Source organism: Myotis lucifugus, unplaced genomic scaffold (genome assembly GCF_000147115.1).
Source record: "Myotis lucifugus unplaced genomic scaffold, Myoluc2.0 scaffold_121, whole genome shotgun sequence".
In the NCBI taxonomy this organism is placed as follows: Eukaryota; Metazoa; Chordata; class Mammalia; order Chiroptera; family Vespertilionidae; genus Myotis; species Myotis lucifugus.
The window spans coordinates 1930332-1950290 of NW_005871169.1; the positions used below are offsets into that span (position 1 = coordinate 1930332).

The 19959-nt window shown below is 37.4% G+C and overlaps 1 protein-coding gene across 1 annotated transcript in view; it reads right to left on the reverse strand.

The window, feature by feature from the left end:
- Window positions 1–19959, reverse strand: part of MRC1 (mannose receptor C-type 1) — a 92808-nt gene that overhangs the window by 36802 nt on the left and 36047 nt on the right. The window contains exons 7-12 of the mRNA XM_006093728.3: window positions 16711–16896; window positions 12910–13067; window positions 12111–12221; window positions 6002–6117; window positions 3173–3321; window positions 769–968 (exon numbers count right to left, since the gene is read on the reverse strand). Of these exons, the coding sequence (XP_006093790.1) occupies window positions 769–968; window positions 3173–3321; window positions 6002–6117; window positions 12111–12221; window positions 12910–13067; window positions 16711–16896 (920 nt within the window). The remainder of the gene's footprint in view (window positions 1–768; window positions 969–3172; window positions 3322–6001; window positions 6118–12110; window positions 12222–12909; window positions 13068–16710; window positions 16897–19959) is intronic.

Genomic DNA, 19959 nt, shown 5'->3' on the forward strand with positions numbered 1-19959 from the left:
CCCATATACTCCTACCCAGAAATGCCCCATCTCTCAGAGGCACAATAACCAGGCTTTAAATCAGTACAATGGAGCATTACCTTTAGGATACCCATGGGGCATTATTACAGATTCATTTATCAATTCAGTTAACTAAAAGCTTGGTCTGTAAGAACAGGGCAAAAAGTGAGATGCAATGGAAATGAATGAGGGGGAGCAAAAAACGTTCATTAAGATGAACAGAAATGCTAGCTCAGACTAGGGCCGGAAAGCCTGGGAGAGAGGAGAGGCAGAGAATGGGATGATGTAGGCAAAGCAAAAGAAGAAAGGCTGCTGTGATCTGTGTTGTGCTGTAGGTTATTTTTGTTGGTCTAAATCAGCGGTTCTCAACCTTCCTAATGCCGCGACCCTTTAACATTGCATGTTGTGGTGACCCCCAATTTCATTGTTACAAATTGAACATAATTAAAGCATAGTGATTAATCACAAAAACAATATGCAATGATATATGTGTTTTCCGATGGTCTTAGGCGACCCCTGTGAAAGGGTCATTCGACCCCCAAAGGGGTCGAGACCCACAGGTTGAGAACCGCTGGTCTAAATGCTACTGGTCATTAGCATTCATCCAAGGAAAGCTCTTTACAAATAAACCAGATCAATAAAGTCAGAATTCCTACAGGTGAAGCCTGAGCATGGCAGCATTTGGTTTGGTTTGGTTTTAATTTCTTAGCTGATTCTTTAGCTGAAGGATATTCCAAAGTCTTTATTAGTTTTGCAATTGCAACTTACCTTGAAACACAAGCTTGTTTTGCTGGTGGTGCCCCAATCCTCTGGACATTTGGGTTCGGGTGTTGTCGTGGGCTCCGGTGGACGAGTTACTCCCTCTGCCCAGTGTTTGCACACAAATTTTGCCTTTTCTTCACATCTCAAAACATCCCACAGGCCCCCTGCGATCCCAGTTTTCATGGCAACACACCCAGCTTTTCTCCCTGCGTTAAACACACAGACTTTGCTTAACAGATGCTGCTGTAGGCTGGCCATGCTCGCAAGAGACAGTACAAACCTGACTCAAATTGTGTGGTCAAACCTCCATGTGCTGAGGAAATGAAGAGGAGAGATCCCGTGGCATTTGGCAATTATGTGTGCTCTTCGGAATCGTTATTTACCTTTCATTTGTGTGGCCTGTGACCCCAACTGAATTATGACCTCAAAGGTCACGGTTTTGATAACATTTTGTATTTCTAACATCTGGCAGGGTGCCGCCTTTAGTAGACATTTAACGATACAATAATTTTTGCAGAATAAAATTTACTGCCATGGCGAAAATAGTAGTTCAACATTTCTTTTTAAAAAAATAAATTCTTTAAGGTCCCTTTTTTCCTCTAGGGTTCATGTAGATTTTCCAGAACAGAAGTTGTTACAGACTTGAAAATGAGATACACTGAGAGATTTTAGTTCAGTTTAGTTACTCAATCACCCTGAACTTGTTGCCTCATGTTAAAATGCAAATATCACTACCTACCTTACAGAGTTGTAATGAATTTTTTCATGGTAAAAAAAACCCCACAAACTACATAAAATAAACTGAGGACTATGTCAGGCTTACTAGATTATAATTCTGGTTCACAGTTGTGATTATTTCCAAATAGAATTAATTAAGACAGAGCTTTGAAAACATTAGGATTCCTTCTGTTAGATGAGGTCATCTTCTATCACTATTCTTTTAAAGGACATTAAGTGTTTAGAGTGATTCTTAAAGTTCTGGGGAGGTACTAGTGCATCTTTTTCAAAATATCTTCATTAAGATTTCTGACTCCCTATAGCTCCAGTTTAATCCATTTTTGTTCTCTAAGAACATTCCAGGATTAATTTCTCCAAAGCCTATGGTTGAATGAACTCCACCTGCAAAATTAGGAGTTTGTCCTAGAGTAATAATTACCACTCTTATCAATATTTTAAGGTGTGCACTCAGCTCTTAATATATTGCCCAGTTATTTAAAGATGAACTGAAATCTTACTATTTTTCAGAACATGCAATAATTTAAAGAGAATCACTCTATCCAAAATACTGACCTATTTACCTCATTAAGAGCTGAGAATACAAATTAAATGAACTCCTGAAGATTAGGACTTGTTTGACTAAGTAGTAAATTCATACACTCGAGCTATTATTCCTTCTTTAGCTCTTTGCCCAGGCACAATGAAACATTCGCTATAAAGGATGTTGAATTTCACACTAAATAAGGTTATATACTGTGATATCAGTGTATAAAGAAGGCACAGAATCTGTCAGAGGCTATTTCAGAAGCTACCTGCTAGGGAAGCAAATCAGCACTTATAGGGAGGCAAGTGGTGTTGGCGCAAACAGCACAGATTTGGGGATTATACAGATTAGTCTAAATTCATGGTCGGAAGCTTTCTAGTCACATACATTTTTGAGTCCCTGTTTCCACGTCTTTAAAATGAAGATACTTAAACTTACCTTGGAAGTTTCTTATAAAGATAAAATCAAATCCAATGCATGTAAAGGACTAAGCAGGGCAGCACATACAAGATACAGAAATGAGTCCCAGTACAGTAAGCACTACCTTGTGCTCCACCAAGCCAAGCACACTATCGCTATTCATAGTTGCACTGAGATGGTTTGGAGCCCTTTAGTATAGTTGTAAGCCTTCAGAAATAAGTTAACCATTTGAAACATTTGTGAACATTTAGAATTTCATAAATATTTTTCAAATAAGAGCAGTACCCGATAACCTAGCAGTTTTCCTTGTATTCTTGACCATTGCAAACTAATTGAAACTTTATTTTAAAAAAAGCCTTAGCAGGTTTGCTCAGTGGTTTAGAGTGTTGGCACACGGACCTAAGGGTTGGGGGTTCAATTCCCAGTCAAGGGCATGTACCACCACTGCAGGTCCACTCCCCACCCTGGTCAGGGTGCCTGCAGGAGGCAACCAAACGATGTTGATTTTTCTCGCTCTCTCTCTCCCCACTCCCACCTTCCTTCCAAATTGCATGAAAATCAATGGAAAAATATCCTCGGGTGAGGGTTAAAGAAAAGTAGGACAGAAGAGCAAATACTGAAAGCACAATTAATTCACATAGTCCATTTGGACAGGTAGGTAAGGAAGTAGGTTTTGCACGATGGACGTGTGCAATGAATACAAACCTCCGACCTGAGCCCTGCACATACCTGGCATTTCGAAGTTCCAGTGAGTGTACTGAACCTCCTCCTCGATGGTCCACTGGAAGGTCCCTTTGTTCCGGACGTCGGAAAGGCCTGTCCAAAAGTATTTCTCAGGCCTCAATCCAACCCAACTAGTGAGGAAGGCTTGCTCATATCTAAAAAGCAATAGTAATAAATACATTGTTTAAAATAGTTAAACTAATTTTTGCAAATATTTATGTAAACTCTAATTATCAACATGAAAGTTATCTCATTTCTATGTCTGAGCTATGATTTGGTTGGTAACTCAAACGTATTTTCTTATATTCATGTGTCATTTATATTATACAAAATTCACTAAGAAAATGTGATCCTATGAAGAAAAAATACCATAGAGCTGAGTGAATAAAAGAATTTAAATATGCTCAAACATGTCTCTCTATTCCTCATCAGCCCCTCTGCCCTTCTCAAAATGTAAGAGAATTCTGAAAATGCAAAGGAGAAAACTATAGCATTTTGAGATACATTGTTTAAAAATCAGTCCACTTTTCAAGTATTTCAAATGTTCTGCACAATTTTTGGTTTAGTAAGTTGAGAGGCCATAATGTAATCAAGGATGATATAAATGGGAAAATCTGTGTGGATTTCCCCTTGAATTGCATCCTCATTCTCTACTCTCAGAAACAGAAAATTATCAAGAAATACAGAGAAGCAGAGATTCAATCTCTAGAAAGAACTGGGAGCAGAATCACAAATTCCAACATTTTCTCTCCCTCTGCCTCTCAGCTGTGTACCCGGCATAATACAATTCGGTTAGTAAAGGTATTGAAGTTTGTCTTCATGGACAAGCACTAGACCAGTGATGGCGAACCTTTTGAGCTCGGCGTGTCAGCATTTTGAAAAACCCTAACTTAACTCTGGTGCCGTGTCACATATAGAAATTTTTTGATATTTGCAACCATAGTAAAACAAAGACTTACATTTTTGATATTTATTTTATATATTTAAATGCCATTTAACAAAGAAAAATCAACCAAAAAAATGAGTTCACGTGTCACCTCTGACACGCGTGTCATAGGTTCGCCATCACTGCACTAAACAATGAGGTCGCAATGTACGCAAAAAGCTCTTTTGGGAAGATAAGAAAAGTGGTGCCCAAAGTTTCCAGGAACAAAGAGAGGCGTGGATGACTCCAGAGAGAACAGAGAGGGAAATGCAAAGAAAGCTACAATAACAGAACATTTGCTTGGCCCAGGCTGATTAATTCCATTTCCTAAACCGAACAAGCACCCCTCCAAAAATTAAAGTTCCAAAGTCAAGCCGAAACCGGTTTGGCTCAGTGGATAGAGGGTCAGCCTGCGGACTGAAGGGTCCCAGGTTCGATTCCGGTCAAGGGCATGTACCTGGTTGCAGGCACATCCCCAGTGGGGTGTGTGCAGGAGGCAGCTGATTGATGTTTCTCTCTCATTGATGTTTCTAACTCTCTATCTCTCTCCCTTCCTCTCTGTAAAAAATCAATAAAATATATTTTTTTAAAAAAGTTCCAAAGTCAATTTTTCTTAAATTTCTAAAAATCAAGTCTAACCACAGAGGCAGTGACCGCCCCTGGATATAAATATCATAGAAAACACAAAGAAACGTATGCCTAAAACACAAAATATAGGGAAATCTCTGCTGCAATAGACCCAAGGATCAATGACAGCGCAGATCAGAACATGTCCCCACCTGACTTAAAGATGTGCAGCTCATCGCCTTGTCATAAGACCAGAGTACCTATGTTCTGATTTCCAGATGTTAGCATTATGTCAGGGGGCTACGTTGTATGAGACATTTAATTGCACGTGAAAGAAGGATGTGGGTTGAAATACAAGTTCTTTTACAAAGACCATCCAAATCCTATCACATCTTTCATTTGTATCAAAAGATTTTTAATATCAATGGCATCCTCTACATTTTATTGAGTCTGCCTTAAAAGGCCACTAAATACAAGTTATTGAACTAAAACTCAATATTTTACCTTTTTACTGCAAATGACATGGGCATTTTAAATTTTCTTCTAAGTTTCTCCTAGACTTATTCCAGTGCTATGCAAAGAGGAGGGAAAAATGACTAAACACCAAAACCTTAAAATGGATGGGACTCTAGAAGTCAAAAGTTATAGAAAATCCTCTATATCCATATAATTTCTTTGGCCTATAAGTCTAGTAAACCTAGCAAAGAAAAGAAGAAAATGGAAGACTGGGAAAAATGAATAAAATATTCAGTAAACCTCTCTGCCCTCTTTTTTGGTGGGAAATATAGTAAAGATAGAAAGTGGGATTTTTGAGCTGAAATTTTGTACTTATTTTTCCTGATATATCAGAAAAAGTTATATCTAAATTACATTTATTAGGGTATTAATAAACAGTTCAGCATATTGCCTTATAGTACTAAAAGTAGCAAAATATTTTATAATGTTTGCAATGAAGAATTCAAGTAAGGCCTGATTGGCATGGCTCGGTGATTGAGCATCACCCTATGAACCAGGAGGTCACGGTTCGATTCCCAGTCAAGGCACATGCCTGATTGCAGGCTTGATCCCCAGTGTGGGGCGAACAGTAGACAGCCAATCAGTGATTCTCTCTCATTATTGATGTTTCTATCTCTCTCTCCCTCTCCCTTCCTTTCTGAAATAATTAAAAATATATTTTTTAAAAGAATTCAAATAAGAATATGATTTTTAATCTTCTGCTTTTACAAACCATACGTCATGATTCCATGTAATTTACTTAGAAATTTAGAGCACATTGATACCTGGGATTTCTGGAAACTTTTTGTTATTTGACATTTTTAAATAAAATTAAAATTATTCCATACCTGTCTTCAACAGTTGTTAGGTAAGCATTCTCTTTCACACAGGTTTGGTTTGCTTCTGAAAATGTTGAAAGTGTGTGTCCAATCATATAGCAGTAGAAGCCGTGTCTTTTCCAGCCCTATTAATGATATCAAACAGATTATCACATATTTATTGGATAATATTATTTTAATAATCCCTCTGTCATGAGATAAACAACAGACCTAAAAGAATACAAATTTGAATAATTTGAAATGCAGTGAAAAGCACTTACATGAATAAAGAAATCAGTAGTGTGTTATTCCTCATATGACAAATTATGATACAAAGTGGAGGGAACAGTCATTCTCTCTCTTTATGAGGCACCCTCCAACAAAATGATTCGTGAAATGTTTACCAAAGCAACTGAACAAAATGGCTAAAATTTCAGTTTCAGAATAGATAACCACAGAGAATAATTTGCAAAATGACAAGCCTTGTTGTCATTTGAGGTCAACAGTAGGTGGTGAATATAAAGCTATATCATCTGGTCACAGGCACCAAAAAGTAGTAGAAACCTAAAAGTTGGAATGGAAAGTGCACCAGCTGTGTCTGAGGGCTGTCCAGAGTGCATCAAACCTAGGTTAAGTACTAGAGCCCAGGGTCTGGGGTTTTAATGTCCACACAGATTAGGACACTGTCCATCAGCCCACCTGACCCAGGAGATGGAACTGAAATCATTGCATACAGATGATATCCATTAAAGGTAACCCCTCTGAGAAAGGAGAGCAAAATTCTCTGCCCACAAAACAAGAAAATAACAGAAATTCTTGTCATATGCCTGGGGCTCTAGGTGCAGGAGAAAATAATTCTTCTGTTTGAAAATGAATATAAAGTCTGTGCCACAGATGGGTGCTGGTCCCAACTATACACTATTCACACTGTATGAGAACTCACAGCCAGAAAAAAAAAAGTAAAACTTGGTCTACAAAAAGATAAACTCCTAGGTACTCAGAGAAGTAAATGCAAAACTACACAACAGAAATATTTCTACATGGCAGGTCATGTGAGACCATGCGATTTGAAGGTTAGAGTGGACTAATTCAAAATCAAAAATTACAAATCATGTTAGAAAATGTCTCCCTTCAAGGGAGAATTAATAATTTAATGTAATAAAACACCTGGGAAAATATAAAAATAAGTATGTTTGAAATTATTTAAGTGACAAAAGAAGAAATAAAATCAATAATGGAAGATCAAAATGCTATGAACAACGAACAAGAGGATTTGAAAACTAACAAAAAAGTAGGATATCAAGAAAAGAAAAATATAAAGTTAAGAAGTAAAACTTCAAAATTGAAAACAAAACAAATTTCAGAAATTAAAATATAACAAAAATAGTCTTTCTTTTCAGATGGTTTTCAAACTGATTATTAAGAAAAAGAGAGATTAACAAAATCATAGTGCATTTTGAGTGGGATATTCAAATATCTGCCTTATGTTGTACAAGGCAACTAGAGAATTATAGTTGACCATGGCCATTCTCTACATAAACAACATTCAAATAAAATATTCCTCAAAAAAAATCTTACTGACCAGATTAAACATCAAAACAGGGTTTCAGAGAGATTAGCAAATTGGATAAATGTAGCAGAGGACTGAAAAGAGGTTAGAAAGTATATTGATGAAAATAGAATGAGAACATCAATCTAAAATAAACGTCAGAAGCACTGAATAAAATTAATGACTGATAATTTTTAAGAATTGAAAGATAGGTACAAGTCCTCAAAATGAAGAGGCAAACAGACCCAATAAAATCAATCCAAATCTTGACACATTGTACTAAGCCTGAAGAATGACAAAAACAATGAAATCTTAAAATCAGCCAGAAACAAAATACAGATGACCCACTTTTTTAAAAAGAAGGATTAATCTAATAACAGGCATTCCAATGGCAAAAATAAAGGCCAGGAGAAAATAAAACAATATATAAAGTAATATCAGAAAACAGCTGTCAATCTAGAACTCTAAAATGACCTGTCTAAATTATTGTGCAGGGAGAGGATAAATTCAAGAATTTTTCAAACAAGATAGAGAATTTTCCTCTCCCAGATCACCAGTGAAAAAACTCCTAAAAGGTTTACTTTGGCAAGAAGGAATTTTAAATCAGGAGGAATGAGTGGGCTAAAAGTCTACACTGAACAAAGATATCAATAAATGTCTTCCTAAATCCAAGTCTAATGTACAAATAGCAAAGATAGCTAATTGGTGGTGGAAAGTTAAATAATGGAATATAAGATCTGTAGTTAAGTTAATAGTATTGTATTCATGTCAATTACCTGGTTGTGATAATGTACACTAGTTTGATAAGATGTGATTATTGGAAGAAACAATGGATAGTAGAGGGAAATTCTATGTGTTCTTTTTTTTCAATTTCTTGTGAGTCTAACATTTTTCAAAATTAAAAATTTTGTAATGCTTAAGTAGAATAATAATCTTCATTTTGTTCAGAAAGAAGAGAGAGATACTTAATAACTTTAACTTCAAGTCAGGAATGCATGTTAAAAACATAAGGTTAACCATTTAAAAAACAAAAGTAGAATGTATAATTCCCAAATGTGTAGAAGATAAAAATGGAATAAAGATATTCATTGAACCAATGGGGTGCAGGGTAGGAGATGGAAGAAAATAAAACTGAATTGTCAACAAAATAAAGTGCAAATAAGACGGTAGAAACTAATTCTATATAATAAAGAGCTAATATGCTAATTAGACCAAATAGCCATCCGGACGACCTTCCAGACAAAGCCGAGGCTGCAAGGGCTGGCCAAGGTTGCGAGGGCCAGCTGAGGCAGCCGGGGCTATGAGGGCCAAGCCCCTTGCACAAATTTTGTGCATCAGGACTCTAGTGAGAATATAACAGTATGTAAAACAAATTTAAACTCTAAGTTTGCCAGTTAAAAGCATAGTACCTCAAATTAGATTAAAAATAAAAATATAGCTATATGTTTACAAGAACAGGCCCTAAAATAGAATGATTAAAAGCAATTAGTTGGAAAAAGAGGTTCTAGGTAAATATCAAGCAAAAGATATTTTCTGTAACAACATTAGTATCATTTAAAATTAACTTTATGATTTAAAAAAGCATTATTATGAATAAAGTAATTACGTAAAGAACTGATTCATCAGGAAGATATAACACAGATCAAAGTATATAAAGCAAAAATTGACAGAACTACAAGGAGAATATTTTGTCAAACAGACAAAATATTAGGAATATAGACTATCTGGATAATATAAGTGCTAAATTTTATCTAGTCAACATATATTATTTTGTTCAAGCACACATGAAATATTTACAAAAACCAACTATGAATAAGATCATTAAGAAAATCTCAACAAATAACAAAAACAGCACCTTTATATGCTCACAGTGCAGGGAATTTAAAATCAATAGTACCTCCCAATTATTTAGAAACTAGAAAACAAACTACTACCAAAACCCTCATCACTATCAACATACACACCCATATGCACACGCACGTGCACGCGCACACTCACACACACACTTCTAAATCATTCCTGGGTGAAAGAAATCTTAATGAAAATAAAAAATATTTATAATTGAATCACAATAAAACACTACATAACAAAACATTGTGGCTGTTCCATAGTTTCAATTTTACCTTTCACTTCTGTAAGCATTCATTTTAATATTGTATCCATTAATTCCATCATCTAAAGCTCCTGATGGTATCCTATATAATAAAGACCTAATATGCTAATTAAACCAAACAGCAGAATAACCATCCGGACGACCTTCCAGACGAAGCCAGGGCTGCAAGGGCCAAGCCTCTTACACGAATTTCGTGCATCAGGCCTCTAATATTTTATATTTTTGAATTTCAAACTCATCTGTGGGATTCCTGGTCAGCCTGGAAAAAGAGACTTCTGTATAAAGAGAATTCACATTTGCATCTGGCAGACATCCTGGAATATTAGCAACGCAAGACCACTTTATGTTAATGTCTTAGCTCTATGTTTCCCACACAGGTAAGCAATGAATGGAAAACTGAATCCCGGATCAGTATTACAGCAGGCCCGTGATTTTTAATTCTTAAAAAGACACATACACCACCACCCAGTGCCCAGGCCCAGACACAAAAAACTGTCTTATATTCTTTTTTTTCTAGTGGACTTTTTTTCTAGTCTTCCTAGCCCTTGGAGGAAGTCACTGCCTAGAGCAGGTGTTTTTAAACTGGCCAAATTATTTAATATCTCTGAGCTTCGGTTTCCTCTTCTATCTAATTAGGAATATAATATATGTCCTTTATAGTCAATGAGAGCATAATAACTGCACTCAACAAACAGATGCTTCTTACTAAAATATTTTTCTACTTTTCTATTTCCATCCTAATGATTAAATTGGATTATATCAAATTACTAGAGGCCCGGTGCATGGATTCATGCACCAGTGGGGTCCCTCTGCCTGGCCTGTGGTGATTGGGCCAAAACCAGCTCTCCGACATCCCCCGAGGGGTCACGGATTGCAAGAGGGTGCAGGCCAGGCTGAGAGACCCCACTAGTGCACGACTGGGGCCGGGGAGGGACTGTGGGAGGGCTCCAGGGCGTGTCTGGCCTGTTTCACCCAGTCCCGATCAGCCAGACCCCAGCAGCAAGCTAACCTACCGGTCGGAGCGTCTGTCCCCTGGTGGTCAGTGCGCATCATAGCAACTGGTCAAACGGTCGAATGGTTGGAGGGACAATTAGCATATTAGACAGCTATAAGAATTAATTGCCCTGGCTGGGTAGCTCAGTTGGTTAGAGCATCATCCAGATATCACAAGGTTGTGGATTCAATCTCCAGTCAGGACACATACAGAAAACAACTAATGAATGCATAAATAAGTGGAACAGCAAATCAATGTTTCTCTCCCTCCCCGCTCCCTCCCTCTCTAAAGTCAATAAATAAAATTAAAAGAAAATATTTTAAAGAATTAATAGACTGTATTTATAACTTTGATTGTATAGAAGTAATAAAATTTAAGTATTATTGTTTATAGAAAATTATAATATACATATGCATATGATTAGGAAAAGACATATAAGTGAACTGGGAATGAAACCAGTAGTGAAAGTGCAGTGGGCTGGTGACAGGAGACTGGAAGCTAGTCTTGCCTCGGTGTAACTCTAAGAAAGTTACCACTTCTCTGAACTGAAAGTTCCAGAATGCAAAAAATTAAAAGGGGAATTTTGTCACCACTAAGATCCTTTATAACTTCTAAAAGACGGTGATTTTCTGCTCCAGGGTGCTTCATGGTTTATTTGTACAGTATTAAATTATGATTCATGAATTCTCAGCCTGTTGGTGTATGTTATAAGATAATTTGCTCACAACATGATACTCTTGGAAAGAAAACTCATTTCTGCTTTATTTTTATCCAAGAGAAGCGAGAAAGGCAAAAAGCGGAAGATGAGCCACTCAGCAGTCAGGAAAATAATAACCATACATCCTGGATTTTGTAGTTTCTTTTCACTTTTACATAGATCATTTACTTTAACCTCAAAGAAAAATAAGACCACAGGGAGGTATTGCTAACTGTTATACAGGTTAGGTTGACACACAGTAGGAGTGTATGGCTTTATTCAATAGTTTAAAGCAGTTACTGCCGGCCATTAGCAGTTAGAGTTTAGATCTCCTGCCTCTATGGGGAGGAATCCCCACTAGAAGTAGCTCATCAGAAATATTATAAATGGAAAAGTGAGTAAGGATTGGTTGCTATCTGCAACTTAAGGTTTTCTACTGGAAATGTCCTTGACAACCCATAAATCCTAGTCTGCCAATACCCCGATGATAACTTGCCCCATGACCTGCCTTAATCTTGTTACCCTCTCCAGGCTCCATTCGGTGTGTTATTTGATTCCCCGTTCTCTTTCCTCTAATTCCCATGGCATTCTGAAAGCTGCTACTGACCACACACACCCCATGTTAACTGTCAAGAAGGCTTTAGAGAGAACAATGATACAAAATACTAACAATAAACCATTACATTTTTAAGCAGTTGAAACACTTGGCCATCTCAGGCAAAAATAAAGCCAAGTATGGCATATAATATTTGCTGATCTCAAGTTATCGGGTGCTTCTGTACTCACTTTCCGGCAGCCTGGTTCTACTTCCACTATTCCTGGCCCGTGGGCTTGTGATTTCATCTTACAGATGTAGCCCAGGGACCGCTCGCAGGCCCGATCTGCCCAGTACCCATCCTGCGAAAAGCAAAGAGGAAAACTTAATGACTATCAGTTGTTTGACTGTGACGCTATTTTCTCAAAATTGTGCCTCAGAAAAGAAAAAACAAAGATTTGAGGTTATTAAAAGAAAAGGTCACCTATGAGAAGGAGAGGTAAATTGATGTTTTACAAGTAACAGCAAATTTTACCCTGACTATAAAGATGTAAAGGGAGATTGCAGCCCCAATATGTGTTTATATCTTAACTATCTAACCCACAGTTTAGAGGGATCTTTTCATATTTGGCTCCTCCATATCGGCAAAGAAGAAAAACAAACTAATGTAGCTCCTCAAGCACAGATTCAAGGCTGTGGACCCCAGAATAGGTCTAACTAGGTCTATAGCTACTAGGAGCAATCAGTTGAAAGGAGAATCAAAGCTCTGAATTGATTAATCAACTCACCATTTAGAACCCAGCAAAGGAACAATATATGAATATTAATTATTGGTTAATTTCAACCTTGACTCAAAACTTTCTATTGGGCCTCTTGAAAATTTGACTGCTAAACAGTTGAGAGAGATTTAAGAAATTGAATTCGAATTTTAGTTCAACCTTGATCTATGTCAATTAACCTAGACTAGAAATAATCTAAACAACCATATGTAATGAGTGGGGAAAGCTTCCTGTGGCTTTTGTTCGCTATCAGTTATTAAAGTTGCCTCACCTTGCCTTTCATCACAACACAATCTTCCTGCCTATTGTTTTCATGGCTTGGTTCTCCATGAAGCCATTTGGTAAATGTCACTGGGGTCCCATCACTCCATTCAAAATACATTTGAATCTTGAGGTCATTTAAGCCAATCCATAACTCATCATTTGGCTCTAAACAAGAAGAAAAACACAGAAGTAATTTGCACAAAGTTTGCATTCCAAAGGTCAGGAGGTTATCCGCAAGGAAAGGCCCTCTGCTATAACTAACATAAAGGACCGTCGTCTTGAGTGTTAATCTGATCCACATGCTGTAGTGTAGACTTAGATGTGAGCTACAGCTGGCGTTGTCAATTTTAACACTCCGGTGTGGGGTGAATTTCCCGCCAAAATATAAGATGGCTCTGTCTTTTGGTTTTGTTCCATCCACCAAAAGGGTGGATTACAAACAAATATTTGGTAATACGCAGTTACAATCGGCCCGAGTTTACACGTTTCCCGCACTCCACCGCAAATCTATATGAACCGAGTTAAAGACGGCTCCCGCGGAGTACGTGCAATTCACGCGAGCCGACTTAACTCGTTTCCCCCACTCCAAGTGTTAATTGTGTGATGTACAGTGGGGCCTTGACTTAGGAGTTTAATTGGTTCCATGACGGAGCTCGTTAAGGAGCTCATTAATTCAAATTACTCTGTCAACTCAAAGCAAAAAATCGGCCGAGAGACGGCTCGTATCTCGGAAAAACTCGTTAGTCAGGACACTCGTAAGTCAAGGCCCCACTGTACTCTTTACAAAGTGAATGAGACTTATTCTTTTGTTGTGTTACTGCAAATTGTATCTCCTAAGAGTTGCAAAAATGAAATTGGGGTGAGTCTATCATTATCCTCTATCTCGTGAAGCTATTTTTTTGTTATAAAAAATTTATAACAACTGCACTCATCGTGTTCGAAATATGGCATTTATTTATATATAAATCTACTTGACTACTATTAAATCTTGTGTGTTTCAAAATAATAACTATTACAAACCACATTTACTTTATTGACTGTGCTATTAACAAGAACATTTTATTTTATTGACTGTATTGTTGTCAAGTGAAAATGATCTATACAGTGAAAAGATGCATAGACTGAGGAGTTGGGCTGTGTCCCAATATTTGGCACTTATTTATTAGCCTATAAATACAAATGAATCTGGAATTATTTTCACCATTAAATACAAGAAGAACCCAAATAGCAAATAAAGGTTAAAACAAAAACAACCAGGACTAGATATAAAATGTGATTATTTTGTTTTAAAATCCTATAATTTTCATGACTAAAATGGGACAATATTGAAGGCCTGGGATTTCGTGGCTAAAAACAGATACAATTCCAAATTTAATAAAATGAAAGAATGCACAATTCAATATCTATTTAATTGCACTACTGTGAATTCCATCCTGAGGGTTGATTTATGTTCTTTAAGCTGTAAAATAAAATTACCTGCCAAAGGATTTTAAAGATGATTTTGTAGTAGAATATGAGAAAAATGCCACACTGTATAGGAATTTCCCTAAACAGTTTATCTCTTCCTCCTAAAGTTGTCACTCAACTTTGCTTTGGAGAAGTTTCTGGCTGGCCTAGCGCCAACACCCGCAGATGTTTCCAGCACCACACAGTGTGACTGACATTGTCATCATGATCCCTTTTCCTTTCGCCTAATTTGGCAGATCATAATCTTTTTGAGCGGCCCAATATAGGCTTCCAAATGACCTCATGTACCCACACCTCAAGGATTTAGGTTACATACTAATGAAAACCTAACTCCCAAATACCACAATTATAACAAAGTATTAAGAGTTTTCTATAAATATTTTTCTCACTGAACTGTTCTCCCCCTCCAGCTTTGGTAATTCCAAAGCACCATTTTGATCCTACAAAAATATGTAAGATGTAAGTGTAAAGGTGTTAAGCTGATTCTTATAAATCAGTAGGGAGGCTGTTTTAGTTGCTATAGTCATAATTTATATGTGCAGGTCCCAATTTACCCACTGTCTTTCCATGAGTCACATAAAAGATATTTCAACTAACTAAAAAAAGGTTTCCTAGACTTTTGTTTTTGTTCTTCTGTTGTTGTTAATCCTCACCCATTTTTTTCCATTGATTTTAGAGAGTGGAAGGAAGTGGGAAGTGAGGGGAGGGAGGGGGGAAGGGGGAGAGAGAGAGAAAGAGAGAGAGAGAGAGAGAGAGAGAGAGAGAGAGAGAGAGAGAAACAGCTATGTGAGAGAGGCACATTGATTGGTTGCCTCCCTCACTCGCCCTGACTGGGGCCAGAGATCAAACTGGAAACCCAGGTACTTGCCCTTGACTAGGAATTGAACCCTCACCCTCCAGTGCATGGGCCAATGCTCTAACCACTGGCCAGGGCAGGCTTTTGATTTAGAAACAATTCAATTTTGTAACTATTCTTTATTTTTATCAATATTATTTTCATTGTTTTAAGGAAATCGTTATGGATAATAAAAAGAGGTTTCCTAAATAAAAATTTATGAATTCTCAAGCTGAATAAAAGCAAACATTGTCATCCAACTTCCCCAAAACTATATCAGTAAACACATAAGGTTCTCCCATTATTATATCATATTACATAAAAGTAGAGCAAAGTTTGCGTGTTAAGCATCTTAACTAATCTGTTTTCCACTGATTCGTTTGTAAACTTTATTACTTATTATAAGTATCATAACTTATGTGTCATGATACTATTCAGATACATCAGTTGTAAGTAAATTATCACCCAGGTAAAGAGAGAAGAGGTAGATGGAGAACATTCTAGAAGCCGCTTGTAGGCTGCAGCAGTCTGTCAGCGGGCCCACTAAGCCCAGAGGTAAGCAGAGGAAGTTTGGGCACAGGTGCCAGGAGTACTAGGGTTTGGGGGTCTTTTACATCTTTCTCTGAAACTATTTTTCTATTTGTCAATTGCTTTTCCTCTTCCCTCCCCCCACTCCTAGCCACTGTCAGGCAGCGTCAGGAAGCAGTCCCCACCATCGCCACCATCCATTTCCTCTTGTTTTGTTCGCTGGAAGCTAGCAGCTGCAGCCATTCAAGTCTCATCAGTGGAAGCAGAAAATGATCATCATTTAATCAGCAAGTATGGAGGAAGCTCATCATCATTAGGTTCTTCCTCACCCTCCTCTTCAGGGTAAGACTGAATCCCCAACTCATTCTCCCCACTTTTTTAAATAAACTTTTTCAATTTTTGAAAACTTTACAATATCTTAGTTATGATGTTTTCTATACATTTCTTAAGTGATGTATCTAAAATGGAGACATAAATTTCTTTAAAAGATTGAGGCCAACATCCAATAAAATATCCTATTTCTTGCACTGCTCAACATTCCAGCAGCATAAACAAGTCCAAAGTATGAGATGCTTCATTTAGAGACCTGGCTTGTGAGATAAAATATAGGCCTTAAATATAAATATATATATATATATATATATATATATATACACAAATAACTACAAAAAAATGAAATACTGTGAGAAATTTAAGGTAGACCGATCTGAATACAGATTATATATAGAAAAATAATATTTTTTGAAGTATCCATAAAGGGATTACATAATAAAAGAAAAATAAATCCAATGAGCTCTTAGTGATAAAAATTCTTTAAAAACATATACAATTTTAGGCATGATTCATGTATATTATTAAATTGATCACTGAAGTATTAGTTTGAACTTATTATATTTCACATTTATGACTAAATTTTCCAGAGATAAGCAGCGAGTGGGAAAGACTCAGGTCAAGCAAATTACTGATGGGAGTTCTTACCGTAACCCAGCTGGGAGATAATGAAGTCAAATTCCTCGATGGTATGGATGCTTGCCAGATCACCGCCTTCCTTCCTACATGCGATCAAGGCATCTCTTTGGATTTTCTTCTCCTCTCTGTGAATCTTGTAGCAGTTACCTGTGTATGGCCACCACTGCGGGGGACAGTTAGTAGGCACATCACTTGCTAGAAGAAAAAAAGGATTTGGAAACCATTTAAAAGGGAAGGTGTTAGAGTTTAGTTTATTGTAATAACATTTTCTACCATTCTGTATAGAAAACAGTTCACAGTTATGGACAAATAAAAGTGAGATTATTTTTTACTTCTTGCCATTCACAAAAAAAACTACATTGTGTTTGCTTTAAGACTAAAAAGTATGTGAATGCCTATTTCATTTTTTAAAAAGCTAATGGGAAATCTCTTTTTTTTTTAAATTGTACTGCCCTCGCCCGTGTGGCTTAAGTGGGTTGGAGAATCCTCTCATACACCAAAAGGCACAGGATTCGGTTCCCAGTCAGGGCACATATCCAGGTTTCGGGTTTGATTCCCTATTGGGGTGAGTGTGAGTGGCAATCAATCAGTGTTTCCCTTTCAGGTCAATGTTTCTCTTTCTCTCTCTCTCTCTCTCTCTCTCTCTCTCTCTCTCTCTCCCTCTCCCTCTCCCTCTCCCTCTTCCCCTCCCTCCCTTCCTATCTAAGATCAATGCATTTTTTAAAAAACTACTTACTAGTAGTACAGGCCACATGAAGATACAATAGACTGTCTCATTTTATCTGTGTTTCTTCATCAACAAACCTGAACTAAGCATTTTATGTAAATGCTGGAAGCACAAATGGTTTGACATACAATGCATTGTTTAAAAGAATTCAATTTATCTCTATTCTGTGAACATCAGGGAGCCAGGCATTCCTTGGAGAAGCACTATCAGGTAGGCAAGAGAAAGAGGTGTTGAAACGGAATAGAATGGGTGGGGCCAGGGGGCCAGCAAGGAGCTTCTGAAACTTCAGCAGTTTGAGTGGCCACCGAGCCTCTGAACCAACCACTGCCAGTGACTTGCTTCCAAAGATGACATGTAATATTGTGGAAATCACAGGGGTTTGATTCAAAAGTCCTGCCGAAACCGGTTTGGCTCAGTGGATAGAGCATCGGCCTGCGGACTGAAAGGTCCCAGGTTCGATTCCGGTCAAGGGCATGTACCTGGGTTGCGGGCACATCCCCAGTAGGAGATGTGCAGGAGGCAGCTGATCGATGTTTCTCTCTCATCGATGTTTCTAACTCTCTATCTCTCTCCCTTCCTCTCTGTAAAAAATCAATAAAATATTAAAAAAAAAAAGAAAGAAAAAAAAAGTCCTTCAGGCAAAACCTGAATTTGCCATAAGTGTGTGATCATGGGCAAGTCACATCACATAAGCCCAAGTGTCCATATATGTAAAGCATTTCTAATAATATTAATATTAACGCTAACATTAAGCTACCCATCCTCACCATTTCTGAGTTAGAAAACATTTGAGATAATGCGACTGAAAGTTACAAATGTCACACTTTTACTATTTAATTAAACCAGGAATAGTGGCCAATATCCTAATTACTGCTGCTAATAGATTATGGTCAAGTTTCATAATTTTGATTACACATCACAAAAATATAACATATTATAGTGGTAATGAGCTGAGGGAGGTAATATCTTGGGAGACAGAGACTCACCAAATGCATCTACATATGTGCCACAGGGCCTGGCACATGGGAAGTGTAGTGAGTATTGGTCAAGAAAAGGAACTGAAATTATATCTGATGTACAGCAGGTTATAATTACCATTTTACAGATATTATTTCAAACAGCAATTTAACATCACACTTGGCTTAAAGAGGGATTATGTTACCAAGTGAACGTCAATTTATATGTCTAAATTTGATATTAACTGTTCTCAAGTGTGCTGCCTTGGTAAATGTTCTATATAGGGCACCTCTGCTACGCGTTTAATGTGTCAGTCGATTTTCTCTTAAAGGCTGGGACTATCTGCCACATCTTTGTTTAAGCCCAGGATTCTGTGCACAGTAGTCATTCGAGTCAATAGGTCGTTATAATGACCAAACACTCTATTATTGTAATAGAAAAATGCATATTTTCAAAAATTCTCTCAATGCAATGAATTCTCTCAATTTGCACACTTCCGGAAGTGACCAAAAAGAAAATACGTTAGTATATCTCTGGAGCCCTCTGGTGGGATATTTTAATTTTGCTGCCTATGACGCTGAAAATAATGTCAGCAAACGCTCAGGACTTCTAACCCCGAACAGATGAACTTTTAAAAATCTTTTAAAACATGAAAACAGGCCGTGAAAGAGAGTTTGGCGGGGCAGGCACAAAAGATGGCTTGTTCCTCTAGAGCAGACCTGTCCAATAGGTATATAACAGGAGCCACCTACACAGTTACAAATGTCCTAGTTGTGATGTGAAATAAACATAAAAAGAAACAGGTAAATTAAAATTTTATAATATATTTCATTTAACCCAATTTATCCAAAATATCCATTTTAACATGCAATCAATTTTTAAAAATAAACAATGAGCTATTTCACTTTTTTTGCCTAAAAAGTCTTGGAAGCCCAGTATGTATTTTACATTACAGCACATGTCCGTCGGAACTAGCCACTTTCATGTGCTCAATGGCCACATGTGGTTAAGAGGCTATTGAACTAGAGAGCGCAGCTGTAGGGGCCCAGGAATTATGGGCAGGTAGGGTGATGTTGCAAGGACCAACAGGGTCTGATGTAATTTGTAGATGGAGATGTGGCCCAAGATCTCCGGTGAACATAGACGAGGGTCCCGGGTTATTGGGGTCTGATCACGTTTACTTGACTTTATAGATAAGATAGCATGATTAACCCAGGAAGTATACAGAGAAATTTAAAAACCACTGGGACGGGAAGTGTTAGCAAGTGATGTAATTTGAGGAACAGTAGAGAAATGGGAGTAATTTACTATGTGTTTGACAATATGAACCAATGTTCATAGGAGGAATGGGTATCCATATTCCCACTTCATAGGTGAGGAGCCTAACACTGAGGGATTAAGCAACAAGGTCAAGTTACAGAATTCTGCCTCCTGTACCAGGGAAACTGTAAAACAACCATTCTCCTCGTCCCCAGAGGGGCACTTGCAAGTCTTCTGAAGAAGAATTGTACCAGCTCTTCCAAGGAGGAACAGTGACACTCTCTCTCCCCTGGGAGCAACAAAGGAGATAAAGT